General features: G+C 39.8%; 1 protein-coding gene across 2 annotated transcripts in view; it reads right to left on the reverse strand.

Moving 5' to 3' along the window:
- Positions 1-1,737: 1,737 nt before the first annotated feature.
- Positions 1,738-14,613, reverse strand: part of SH3KBP1 (SH3 domain containing kinase binding protein 1) — a 221,619-nt gene continuing 208,743 nt past the window's right edge. For both annotated transcript variants that reach the window (XM_061999392.1, XM_061999401.1), the window contains 5 exons: positions 9,056-9,165; positions 7,629-7,754; positions 5,185-5,456; positions 3,721-3,784; positions 1,738-2,138 (listed from right to left, as the gene is read on the reverse strand). In XM_061999392.1, coding sequence (XP_061855376.1) covers positions 2,097-2,138; positions 3,721-3,784; positions 5,185-5,456; positions 7,629-7,754; positions 9,056-9,165 — 614 coding nt within the window. In that variant the 3' untranslated portion in view covers positions 1,738-2,096. The remainder of the gene's footprint in view (positions 2,139-3,720; positions 3,785-5,184; positions 5,457-7,628; positions 7,755-9,055; positions 9,166-14,613) is intronic.

A 14,613-nucleotide genomic window follows, 5' to 3' on the forward strand; every position in this document is an offset into this window, starting at 1 on the left:
TGAGGTACAACTCAGGAATCAATACGTTATTTACCACAGATACAATAGTTTATATCTTTCCAGGAATGCAATTAGGAATCCAGAGCTGTCCATTTCTGAACATATGCTGCAAATGTATAACTACAACCACAAACAGAATTCTTATTCCCTATGCTCCGTTTCCTCCTGCTCTCCTAACTAACTTCACAAAAACCATGGAAGTCATTCACAAATCTTTATTGCTGAAAAGCTATGGTGGGATTATCATTCTTTGTACAAAAATATTTTAATGTAGTTATTTAGAAATGTTAAAGAAGAGCATTTCAGTGATAAAATATTTTATTAGTGCTTCTGTTTGAGTACATTGAGCAATGTATTGGGACTTCAAAAAAAATTCTCAAGTTTCACTATCGAATCTTTCAATCTCAGACACCACTGTTACAATCAAAGCAGATGCTATGGTAGAGAAAATCATCTCAGAAGTGAGGTTCTGTATTACCAGTTGAGACCCACACAGCAAGATCAAGTATGGTGGAGTGTGTATTTTACTTATCTATGCATATTAAAAACATTATGGGAACTCTGCCAACCATGTGTGTGTGTGACAAGCCAATTGAACACTACATCTCATCCAGCTCCTGGCAGGCAGGGTGGTTAGCTGTGATACAGGATATGCCGGCTGGAGCCAGCTCTAGCATTTGATGAGATGACAAATAAATGCTTTGTGTGGGTTTTTTTTATTCACTCTGAAGCATCACGAATATCACTCATCCACTCATTTTATACTATGCAAAAATATCCATTATTTAAACGCTTTGTATAAACTCATGCTGACAAAGTATGAGATACTCCGTGGCTAGTAATGAACACACGAAACCACAAACAGAAAAACAAGAGCTTATTTTGAAAGGATGAGAGAGAACGGAGAAACTGGACGAAATTAAGTGTCAGGTTCAATACAATGATGAAAAGAAAGTCGTGCTGCAAAACCAGGACTATAAAAGTGTATCAGTCTATAAGTGTATAACATAACGTAGCAAACGATACCACATCAACAGCACATGAAACAATGGCACGCAATAGAGAACCTTGTGCATGAAATAATACAACTTTTTATTCACGTTTTATAGATTATTTTTATTTATTTTTGCTTTAGTAATGCATATTCTGTTCACTCTGTGCAAAACTGGGGACAGAGGCGGGCATTTAAACCATCTAATGAAAATCAAGCAGAGATGAACATTCAAGTTGAGGGAGTGGCCTATGAAAACCAGGAAAGCTAAAAAGCCACAGCTGCTCAAGACAAAGCTGCTCTCAGCTGCGCCCTTTTGTCCTGCCACCTCGCCCAAACCTGGCTCTACTGACTGAGCAGCTGTACACTGAGAAGGTGACCTCTGCCGGACCCCGGGGACAGGAGTCGTCGTGGTAGCTACATTAGGGAGACCTGGCTTGCAACCGGCTCCAGTCAGTGTGTGGCAAAGAAAGGCACAAATCATTGCAAAGACCAGATTTCTGTTGGTTTGTTTCCTTTTTGTAAATACATTACTGTACATAACGTAAGTTTAAATTGTAGGGGATTTGGGGACATAAAATTGCATATTTAACAGAACTTAGAACCGTAACAAAAAGTAGGCTGTTCTATCTCGAAGCAAAAATAACCCTTCCAGCTCCAACAATAACATTCATTCCTGGCTATATGCAGTACAAACATTTTAAAATCTGTGACAAAAGACAATTAAAAACCAAAAGTCAAAATCATAAAGCTTGTAAACAGATAATCTGAAATACACTTTATTTATGGAAAAATATCATCAAAATAGTACCACTATGGACTAAACTGCCTGAGTTTTCAACTTCACCTAGGCTCTTGAAGTAGAGAGCCTTTAGCACAAGAAGATCAATTTCAGTCACAACTAGTGCTGCACAGCACTGCTTCGGGTGGAATTTGTCCTCATCGTTGGAATTTTTGTTGTGCTATCAAAACCTGTTGTGCTAATCCTTTGAATAAAGGGATGTTGAGGCAATTCTTAAATCATTTGGCACAAAGTTATTTTGGCTGGGGCATAAATTTGAGTCTCAGTCATGAAGAGTAATGCAACATTCCACCTATCAAGTATTCACTTTGATTGAAGAGCTTTCTTTATGTCATTAACTTCCATCTGAAAACAAAACAAAACAAATTTGTGATGAAATTAGATGCTTTAAAAACTGAGGCACAGTTGGTGTCACTTGAAAAGCACATGTTCCATCACGTCAACAGGTGTTGAGCAAGGGTTTTATCCTACTCGTATTTCCAGAGATTTCACAAATTGAGGTGACCTCAACCACATAAAGAAGACTACTCATAGCATCCTCGCCTCAGAGCTTGACAAATTGAAAGACCTTTCAAACTCTTTAAATTACAACTTTTACAAGTCATGCAGCTTGCTGACAGGGATTACGTGCAGAATGAACACTGTGTCCACATACCAGCTGCTGCACTTACACCCAGCACAAAAATTCAACTGCTGACATTGAGCACTGGCAGCTGAGAAGCGAAACCTGTCATCTCTCTCCTATAGGTATGGTTTTTGCTGTAGGGATGGCAGTTGTTTTCTACACCCATCAAGCCTGTGTCTGGGTACTCTGATGGATGTACAGCTATGTGGTAACAGGATGTAGCTGAAACCATCATCAGCCCTAGTTGTACAGACACTCTGTACAACTTACCCTCTGACAGACACTGGGAACTCAGAGTCAAGTGTATTAGATTTAATCAAACAGATCGACAGTGCTCAACTGCACCATATCATCAAGGTAGTCTTCTTTAACCATAGACCAAGAGCTGTGCTACTTTATGACTATCAGAAGACTCTTAAACTAATACAACTTTTGTTTGCTGATCTCTCATCATCATGAAAAGCTAATGATGCCACCTTGGCTAGTATCTGAACATTTACCAGTATAAACAGCATTTGAACTGGAGTAAAAAGCATTCAGCTATGAGATCATAATTTTAAAACCAGCAATGTGGATCTCTGTATAAAGAGGTAAGTCATCCTTGGAGGTAAAATCTAGATCTCTAAATAGTCTGGCTTTAATTAGACTGAATCAATAACCACTACTGAAAATGTTCATTGATTGTATCTGAGTAAATTTCAATTTTAGCTGAACGTGAATCGCGTGTTACCAGAATACCATCATTAAGACATGCCTAATACAAAATACAAAGCTTTGGGAGAGAGTAAGTAATTTAAAAAGAACTGGCTTCATTTGTGACAGAATAGAAACATTAAAACTGAGAGTAGCAATTATATAGTTTTAAGCCTATATTGTGTTTAATTTTTTTTTACATTTGCCTACTTGTGCTGATAAATTCTTATATAATTATCAGGCTTTTTAGTAAGAACCCAGTATTGAAATATATATGACAGCATGGCAACACTATGAAGGGAATCCCTTTCAGCAATGTTGGTAGTTTTTTATTCCAGTGACGGAGCTGCCCAGAGGGGTTGTGGAGTCTCCTTCCTTGGAGGTTTTCAAGACCCGCCTGGACATGTTCCTGTGTGATCTGATCTAGGTGGACCTGCTTCTGCAGGGGGGTTGGACTAGATGATCTCAAAAGGTCCCTTCCAAGCCCTACCCTTCTGTGATTCTATGATTCACTGTAATCTAAGTATCTTAGCAGAGTTTTCTGTCCCATACCTGAGGCTAAATCAAACCTGCCAACACTTCCGTAACATTATAAATATTCTTCAATACCTGCAATCGTAGACGGATTTTCTTTTCTTCATCCAACTCAGACAGCAATTGTTTAATCTCTTTTCTGTTAAAAGAATACAAAAAAAGAGCTTGGAATGGAAACTATGAAACAGGTAAAACACAAAAGATCACCTCTCGGAGATGTATTTTCCCAGCTTCACTAGTTACCTTTGTTCCTCTGAACAAATAACTAAATTCAGCATACTTTTGTATACTACATGCTATACTACAGGGAAGACACTATAAAAGGATGGTATCTCTCACACTCCATATGACTAATGAACACCATGCTTCCTCTTAACAGCCCTGCATCTACAGGCTTTGCTCTGGACTAGCTGTATTGACACTGTACCACTAGTACTTGGTTGCCTTTTTTCCATACAAAATGTAGATGGATTGGCTGTTGGTGGGTTACAGGAATTGATATTGGTATATTGGTATCCTACCCATGCTACCACATATTTTGCCACTTCAATGCTGTTTATGCCAGCGGTACAAGGTAACCTTCAACCTAATTTAGAGGATTTAATGATCCCAAATATGGATTCTCCATCATCCTTCTTTGTCAGGAAGGAGAGTGTAGCTGTAAGGAGCAGACACCTTCTCATGTTCCCACTCAGCGATCTTACTTTAAGACAGAAACCAGTAGGTGGAAGCAGCCAGAGGAGCAGGCATCAGCCTAAGAGGCAAAGCTGTCTGGCTTGCTGGCTAGACCCAGCTTGAACCATGCTCTCCCACATCTTCTCCCAAACTCCCTGTGCACCTCTGTCCCACCACAGTCTCTGTACACTGATTTCCCTTTTCTTTTTCCTGCCTGGGCTACACATCGCTGACAATGTAAGTGAAGGTTTAGTTTCCAAAACATTAAAGATTCTCAGGAATAAGAAAAGCTCCATGCCAGCCCCAGCCTAAGAAATGAGCAGATTAAAGAAAATAAAGATGCCCAAAAGTAAAAAAAATAAGATTCAGGGTCATAAACACAAAAGCCTTCAAGTGTCCTAATTACAATTCAACTACTTCTTTTGTAATATGAGCTTCCTGAGAATATGTGCTAACAGTCAAACAATAAATTGATTAAACAATTTTTAGAACTTGTAGTTATTTGTACTATAACTAGAACAAATGCATCTCTTATTAAGATCAATGTACATGAGTTCACAAAAAGTTACTGGCAAGTAAAACAACATGAGAACCTTATTTACTGCTTATAACTTGTAACTTAATTTTTTCAACATCCATGAACATCTGCTTATGTCACAACACAGGGAAAAAAAAGCTGTTACAGTTGGACAATGTCAGTCTGTTTTCTTGAGCTTCTCACCCCTCAGCATGTTCTGTCAGACGAAAAACTCACAAAGGCAAACTGTGCAGACTAACACAGATGAAGGCAAGCTCAAGGAGAAACTGCCACCATCATGTATGAATGGATGCATCCCACCTACAGTTGTGATTTGCAGTACTTACTTTTGCTGGTCTTTCATGGTTTCAATGATGGTTCTCAGCTCCTTAATTTGTGTTCTCAGCTCCTCCAAGACAGTCTGGCCTTGGCTCAAGTGCTCAGTCTTTGGCTTTCCTTCAGTACTGAACAGGGACGGGGAATTTGACCTGTGACCTGTTGTTCCCATAGCAATTGAGTGAAATCCGGGTGTCGGTGAAGGTGATAGTGATGGTTGAACATTACTGCCACTAACCAGACCTCCTGGTTTTGGAGGTAGGGAGGTTTTATTATCAGACACCTGTAATAGAAAAGAATAACATTTAATTACTGGAGAAAGCTTTATAAAAACCAGACCTCTAACAAATATTAAGTATTTTGCTGCTCTTCAGTAACGCTGAAAGTCCGTAGTCAAACATGGATACTTTTTTTACAGTCAGAGCACAATAAATATAATGATTAGTCATTGTCATTCTACATGTACATCAAAGGAGGTCTAGCTGGGATGCAGAAGTTCAGTCAGCTTCTGTAAGATTTTCCACAGTTGCTGCAGACAGTCAGCAACAGATGTTTCCAAAATCTCAGACCTATCAGTGAAATGAACCAGGGAAAAGATGCTCAGTGTTTCTTTCAGAAGTTTGTCAGAGCACACCTACATGTGTGCTCTGCAGATGTGGCATTAGCTGGACAAAGTACCTGAAAGAAAAGTTAGCAGCCAGAAAAAAATTAGGGGAAAGTGAGATGGGGAGGCAAGTGCAAGATCCATTGAGTTCTGCAAAAAACCAATTTTCCCTGCTACATGACCGAGCACAGAATCTGTCCTTGGCAAGCACTGTATAAAAAAAGTGTGATCATAGAAATAAAAATAGTGTTAACAATCACAAGAAAGCTGAATCACTCCAGTGGCTTGAATGCCACTTCATGACCTTAATAATGTCATTTTAAGATTTTATATATATGTGTGTGCATGTGTGAGTAATGTGTAGCTATAAACAGATCTTTCATGGATAATAATCTCTGTATCAGTAGATGCAAGTCTCCTTTGGACTGAGAAAAGACACTAGGCTGAGTTCAAACCTGGAGCAAGTGAACAAGGCACGAGAGTCATCCACACTGAACACCTTATTCCAGAGCTTAACTGGCTACCAACATTAAAGCTTCAAGCAGCTACTTTCTGATAGCAATCATCTTGTTTTACGAGAACATCTACATCCTTGGCATACCAGCACGTAATTTATGAACGTTGGCCCAAGAGCATTCCTTAACGCAAGTGCTCCCAGAAGAGGGAGCAATATAGCAAAAGATTATCCTTATCCCTTCATCACAGAAGTGCATGACTCTAGCTTTCAAATACTTTTGCTGTACTACCAGAATGTAACATGCGTATTACTAAAGGTATGTACTAAAAAATAGCTTCAACTGCTAAAAGTCCAATCTACACAGTCCTTGTATTGGGCTTGGGTTGGTGGTGATTTTCCACAGCAGCTCCTGTAATGCTGTGCCTTCTGTTAGTAGCTAAAAACGTGTATTGATAGCACATCAATGTTTTGGCTACTGCTTGCACAGCATCAAGGCTGTCCCTCTGTTTCTGCCCCCACCTTCACCAGTAGGCTGTGGTTCCTGGGGAGGGGCCACGACCAGGACAGCTGACCCAGGCTGACCGAGGTGATATTCCATACCATATGACATCAGCTCAGCAATATAAACTCAGGGAGAGAAGCAGGAAGGGGGAGGTGTGATTCACTTTTTATTTGCAATGTAACCATTACAAATATCAAAGCCCTGCTTCTCGGGAAGTGGCCAGACCTCACTGCTGATGGAAAGTAGAGAGTAACAGCTTTATTTGCTTTGCTTTGCTTCTCATTTGTGTGGCTTTGCTATTTCTTTATTAAACTGCTTTTATCTCAGCCCACAGGGCTCTCATCTCATTTTCTCCCTTCCCTGGCTTGCTGAGGAGGGGAGTGATAGAGCAGCGTGGTGGGCACCTGGCATCCAGCCAGGGTCAAACCACCACAGTCCTCTGCAATATTTGATTATCCCACAGTGTTCTACCAATATACACTAAGAATGGCACAAGCCTATAAAATGAATACCATTATACCAGTATTAAAAAGTGATTATACTTGTGGGATTAAATTCACATACTACAAGAGTTAGTCAAGGAGCTGTATTTTCTCTGCTCACAGACTCTTTTTCTAATGTCAATGCAATGTACAGCTGCAAAACAGGGCTCCTAGATTCTCTGATTCTGTGAAGTGTGTATTTTTTTCACAGTGTGGTTACAGAGACATTTTAACCTTGCTATTCAATTTAGACAGAATTATCTTTAGCAATCTTTACCATTTTAAGCTTCTTTAAAAGGCTAGTTACCAGGTGTCTATTGAATTAAACTATACAAATTAATATTTGAATACTGTTTCACAAATGAAGATGCACATGATAAGGTTAAGCAGAGGCATTCTAATTGACTTACTTGTGATATTGTAACAGTTCTTGATTTCTTTGACACTTCAATAGTTTTGTGAGCAATGGAAGCATGTTCCTCCTTCTCATCTTCAGGACTTGGTGAGTCAAAGAAATCTGGGCTTGAAAGGGATGACTATGTAGACAAACACACATGCCCCAAGAGAGAAAGAGGAAAAAAGAAAAAAGCAAGTAAGTATTTTCTATATGCAAGGATGTAACAAGAATTTATGTGATGACTTCGTTACTCATGATTTTCAAAGTAACAATACTTCAAATTAGCACTCTCCCTCCCCCCATTTTACATCTTATTTTCAAGGCTAAAATGCTTTTGAAGCATTCCTGAAATAAGTATATCTTATTGATATAGAAATCAAAGTTGATTTCCATCTTTGCATTGCATTATATCGTAAGATGAAGACACCCTCCTGCTGCAAGAAGAGTGGCACCTTGGCAATGGCCACGCTGAGCACTGTGCTGCAGGGATGCCAGCTCTGCTACCTGGGCAGCTCTACCACGGTTTTGCTCACAGCAAGCCTCACTTTGCTGCCCTTCACAGGACACATGCTGCTGCCTGTGCATGCTGCTGGTATTGCAGGGCTGTCTTGTGCATAAGGTGCAGACAAGTTCTTTTCCCCATAGATTTGAGAGTGGAAGAAAAACCTTTTTAGTTGTCTTTTATGTTCCTATACTCATGCATCTATTCAAATGTTAAAGCTTCCTTTTTTGTGTTCTATTAATTTCACAACAATCCTTTTTGTTTTCCTCCTTTTTGTTTTTCTTCAGCAGCCTGAACACTGGTAACCATCAGGAGTTGCTCTGATATTCCAGAACACAAAAAAACCACAGAAACAAGCAAACTCTAAACCTCCTAAAAAAAAAAAACACTGGAAAACTAAGCAGAGGTTTCCAAAGTAGGGTTCATGAGACTAAGCTGTCTAAAGGTACACATTAGAGAGAAAAATTTAAATCAGCCTTATATTCACAATGGTGAGTTTAAAGAGAAGAAACACATGATGGCTCAAGGAGAGCTGCTGAAGGCTGAAATGTTCTGTTTGTCCTCAAAATCTGGCAAATGTCCCAAAGAAACCAAGGGAAATGCTTCTTTTGGGAAACAGTTTAAAAATCCTTAATACTTAGCACAAACTAGTTTATTCCAAAGATTTTTATAAAGGATTTTTCTGGTCTCAGTCATAGCTGGCAAGGAATACTTGGCAGCACCCGAACAAGGGGGTACAAATCTTAGAAGGGAAGGAATGTTTCTAACATCAGTATTCAAAACACTGGCAGCATTTTGACACTAATTTTCCTGACTTGCATCTCTCTGCCTCACTGCATGTGTGAAGGAATGGCTGTGCAAACGTAGTAAAACCACCAGGGAACAGGAATAGGAGAGGGAAGAAAAAAAAGACTAAAATAAAAGGAAAATTAACTTACAGATGTGAGAGACTGGGAGGGTGGTCGTCTGCCAGTAGCTTTTGGTCTGCTTGTAGTTGGATGATTAAGCTTCTCAGCAATTGGTACTACAGAGTCAAAACCTTCCAAGTCTTAAAAATAAAACAGAATTGATGTGGTGTCTGGCAATTGTCCTCAAAGGGAAAGAATCACTTTTATTTCTCCTAATTTCAAAGAAATCAAATCCCATTTTCCCCACTGTGTCACAATGTTCTGCACACATTCAGCCACCACGATGGCACTAAGAAATCCTGGAAATCAAAGGCAGCTGTAATGCAGTCACCCTTGCCAAGCACAATTACCCTTCTATCTCAAACACAATAAAGCAGAGGAGGAACGTGTGGAGGAGTCTTTGGCTTTGTTTTCAGTACAGTGAAAGCTAAATGACAACGTGGGTCCTATGGTATGGAATAAGCAGTTTCAAAATTTCCATCTTGCTATTAAAGCAGTTAGTATTTTTTTTTCCCGAATAATTGAAGACATAAGACAGTGCACACGTCTCAAGAACTGTACTGTCAGCACTGCATCTGCAGCAATTGTTTAAGGGAGTACAGAATGAAAATGACTGAGCTGGAAGTGATTTGCAGGTTCCTGGACATCTGCAGCTAGAGGTGGCATGGTTTCCAGCTATAGGTAAGAGGGATATCTCCCTCCAGTAGTCCAGAGGTTATGGTAACTAAAAACTCCAACAGGCTCCTGAAACTGTGCAGAGCCCAGGAAAAACTATTGACTGTCTTCATGCTTAGTGAAATACACTGCGGAAGTGTTTAGTGAATCCAGCTACATGCTGGCATATTTACGTGAAAGAACCATGTGAAGGATGAAAAAATACCACAGTCCATGATTACACGTCCGAATCAAATCACTGAACACCATTCATCTATTTTTATAGGTTATATCAGTTTCATTCACCTGTATTTCAAAATGCCATATTGCATATGTGAAGCAGAAATGAGTCAGAAAACATACAACAGGTACTTTAGACAAGATAAATCAAAATTCTGTAAAATTACTTTCAGATATGAATCAAATACTGGAATGATCTTAATTATTCAGAGCCTGTTTTTGATTACACACATGCAGGAAGAAATAGCTTTTAAGTTAATAATTACATATGCTAGACAGTTAATTTTCAGAACTGTTCCAAAACAATGAATCTCTGAAGATCCAGCTTTGTTGCTCTATCGTGACTCTTGTACAAAATTACACAATGGAAAACCAGGTTAATTAATAGGCCTATGCAGTAAACTCTGCGTACTGAAGGACACTTAAACTGATTCCAAATACTCATGATCTGTCAGCTAGGAAGTAAATGGGATCAGACATTCCTTATTCAGCAATATTCTTCCATCTCTGGGAGATGAAAAAAGAAATAAAAAAGAGACTTCTTTCAAGAGCCCTGAAACAGCTGAAGGTTATTCACCTCCAAATACTAGTCTATTTTTGGAGCAATTCTTCCTATATATAACAAGTGACCCCATTGTCCTCTACCAGCTATTTATCTCATTGATTTTTTTATTGACAGTTGCAACCTATGTCCAAAGGTAGGTCACAAAATCTGTCAATATGAATTTGGCAATCTAAAGTCTCAATTGTACCCAACATATCAGGTGAGGCTACAGTGCTTTTAAATTAAAAATGAGTTAACATTATTAGACTGCACAAACTCTTTCTGGAGTCCTACAAAACTTCAGGAGAGGAGAAATGGAAGTAAAAAATTATTTTTGGGGAAAAAAAGAAAGAGACAAATGTAAGAGCTGGTTTCCAGTAATATCCAGTTTGAAGGTAATGCATGAGACAGCTAAATGACTTGCTTAAGATCATACAGCAAATCAGTGACAAATTTTAATACAGTGCCTTCATTTTTACCACAGTGTTACTTTGCTATGATGCAGAGCAAGAATATTTTGCCATCAAAAACATACATTCATCTGTAAATATGTGAAGCTCACATATGTGAGCACAAATGGAGGCTGAAGCAATCCTTCCACTTCTTCCAGTTACTCTTTCCCACTTAACTGTTTTTACTTTTTTTCCCCCTGAGCTATAATCCATCTCATTTGTGCCCAGCCACACAAACATCTGTGCTGAAGGAAGGATCAGGATCGGTACCAGAGGATGGACACAAGCTGTTAAAATTGAGAGGAAGAGCAGACTGCTTTGGGGGGCAGAAAACTGGCTGAAGCTATCTTGCAGCCTAAGAAGACTCCAGTGCATGACTTCCCTCTCTCCATGTTGCCACCTCTATGGTAAGTGCCACTGTACCTTCCTTTGTTATTACAAAAGATAAGTGCCTGCACTAATATAGAAAACAATTAAGGAAAAGAAATACTGAAGGCATTAATTTAATGTGTTTCTTTGTATTTCATAAAGTAATAACTACCTAGAGTTATATGCTTGATCAGAATAGTCAAACATTCAAGTTTAAACTGTAAAACATATTGATATATAAAAAGGAAGCAAATTGGTGTCCTTGAGACCCATGAGCAGTTGCAGATAAAATCTGCTCCACACTTTTTATGAATACAATGAAAGATGAATATTTCTGTGCAAAGCTTCTATTATCAAAAAATACTGGGACTCCTCCATTTTTCCACTTCTGAAAGCAGCCTATACCTGCACTGAATTTTAAAAAGAAGAGTAGAGAGAGCAGAGGTTGGAAAGGCTCCACAGGTAGAATCTGCTGCCAAACTAGTGAAACCACAGCCATTCAGCTGATACTATAAATGAAATTCTATTTAAGTGTAAGGGACAACACTTGGTACAATGCTAAAATAGTAAATCCATTTCCAGTACTTCCATATGCCCTTTATCCCTCCTTGTTTGTTTTCCTTATTTAGAGGTGGTTCTCACTCTCAAATCCGCTCTGCATCTATGGTTATCATCACCTTCCACAGTCATTACCTAGAAGGTATTAATTCAGGAACATTCCCATCCAGTAAAGTGGTAACTAGTAAAATGAGGACCAGAACCACTCAAGAGACCTCTGCTTTACTGTCATCTATGTTGCAGATTCATTCACTCATATTGGTTATTTGATTTTTTATTTGCTGATGGAAAGCAAGGTTAGATGGGTGTGACTATATGATAGAATTCATTAAATGCAGAGATATGATTTTAGTTTGTATTTCTATAGCTATCAGAAATTAGAAGCTTAAATTTACATACTATGCAAATGTAAAAACTTCCTGAGCTGGCCCAAATGAGAAATCATTAAAAATAAAGCCAGGCCTGCTGTAATCACAGTCATGTTAATTGCCAGTAAGGCAGCTTCAGCATCTAGTAGACCTGAACTCTGCACTGCTCTATCTTTCTCTGTCTAGCAGTAACAGTAAGGAAGATTCTGCTGAACACTCAGATGCATCCATCAGTTAACAGTGACACTCCTTACCTAAAAAAGAGTTTATACTTGTTCTACAAATAAACAGATGCAATCATTGTTGTTACTATCTCACTGATCAAGTTGGTAATTCATAAAGTAATTCATGAGATGGGAAGACATCAGAGCAATTCTAATATACTGATGTACTATACATAATAAAATGTTTACCTCACTGAGTAAATGTGCTTAATGAATATGAAAACTGTTAGCAGTGCAAGAATTGTTCCCTGTTATCTTTCCAGGCCAGTTAAGAATATATTTCCTCATTGTTATGTTCATGGTTATTCAAAGCACGATGAAGGTGCCTTCTTAAAAATGCCCAGATCCAGGAAAACAATTATGCAAGGCAAAAGTTTTCAACTCTTTAGACTTGTACCTTCCTGGAAATGAACCTGCAATTCCTTCTCTCCACACTCCTCCCCACCAAAAAAAAATCAAACTCAGAAAAAAAAAGTTAAATGGTTATGCTTCCTATCTTACTATGTTTTCCCCCTGTCTATTTACTATTCTGTCTAGGCTTTAATTTTGTCATCTGCTTAGGTTTCTTAGTCTTTGGGCAAAGTCATTTATCCATAATGAAGACAGAAAGCTTTTTGAATTAGCAGAGAGATTTTACCTTGAGAAAACTGAAATGGTAAATGACGGATAATACCAGAATCAAGACATTCAGAATGCTAATGGCAAGGTTTCACAGAAATAGATACAGCAGGGCTGTAAGAAATTAAGCAAAGGTGGCATTCAATTCATTTCACAAAGATAATGTCACAAAAGCCACAGAGACGGATTTCATTCTATGATCATATTCAGTACATTTAAAAGATTGACAATAGGCTTGTGAAAGTACCACTTCCTCCAAACCCAGGATCAATGTGTCCCAATGTGCAAGAAAGGAGGAAAAGGAGGTAGGAGGCCTCCATGGATGAGCAAGGATCTGCTGGGACAATCAGGCAGAAAGCAGCCATCTGTGAGAGGTGGAAACAGGGGCTGGCTGCTTGGGAAGAGTATAGGAACATTGCCAAGACAGTAATAAGGCATTTTTCAAGTACATCAGCAGCAGAAGGATGGTGAGGGGTAATGTGGGCCAGCTGCTGAACACAGAGAGTGCCCTGGTGTCTGAGGATGCAGAGAAGGCCAAAGTACTGAATGCCTTCTTTGCTTCAGTCTTTACAGCCAAGGCTGACCCTCGGGAAACACAGCCCAGCAAGGATAACAGGATGGCCTGGACAGCAGAGGACTTGCCCTGGGTGGAAGAGGAAGAAGTTAAAGACTTGTTGGCCAAGCTTAAAGCTCATAAGTCAATGGGTCCTGATGAGATGCATCCTAGAGTGCTGAGAGAGCTGGCTGATGTGATTGCTAAGCCTCTCTCTATCATTTTTGAACAATCCTGGAGGACAGGCAAGGTGCCTGAGGACTGGAGAAAGGCCAATGTCACGCCAGTCTTCAAAAAGGGCAGGAAGGATGACCCAGGAAACTACAGGCCGGTCAGCCTCACCTCCATCCTTGGAAAAGTGATGGAACAACTCATCCTGAATGTTGTCACTGAACATAAGATGGTTATCAGGGGGAGTCAACATGGCTTCACCAAAGGGAAATCCTGTTTGACTAACCTGATAGCCTTCTATGAGTGCATAACCGGCTGGCTAGATGAGGGGAGAGCAGTGGATGTCATCTACCTTGACTTCAGCAAGGCTTTTGACACTGTCTCCAACATCCTCATTAGAAAGCTCAGGCAGTGTGGCTTGGATGAGTGGACAGTGAGGTGGATCGAGAGCTGGCTGAATGACAGAGCCCAGAGGGTGGTCATTAATGGCACAGAATCGAGTTAGAGGCCTGTGGCCAGTGGATTTCCATAGGGATCGATTCTGGGGCCAGTCTTGTTCAACATCTTCATCAACGACCTGGATGAGGGGACAGAGTGTACCCTCAGCAAGATGGCTGATGACACCAAACTGGGAGGACTGGCTGATTCCCCAGAAGGCTGTGCTGCCATTCAGCAGGATCTCAACCAGCTGGAGAGTTGGGCAGAGAGCAACCTCATGAGGTTCAACAAGGACAAGTGCAGAGTCCTGCATCTGGGAAGGAACAACCCCACCCACCAGTACAGGCTGGGGGTCAAACTGCTGAAGAGCAGCTCCAGGAGAGAGAGCTGGGAGTGCTG

This window comes from Colius striatus, chromosome 1, assembly GCF_028858725.1.
Source record: "Colius striatus isolate bColStr4 chromosome 1, bColStr4.1.hap1, whole genome shotgun sequence".
Taxonomy (NCBI): Eukaryota; Metazoa; Chordata; class Aves; order Coliiformes; family Coliidae; genus Colius; species Colius striatus.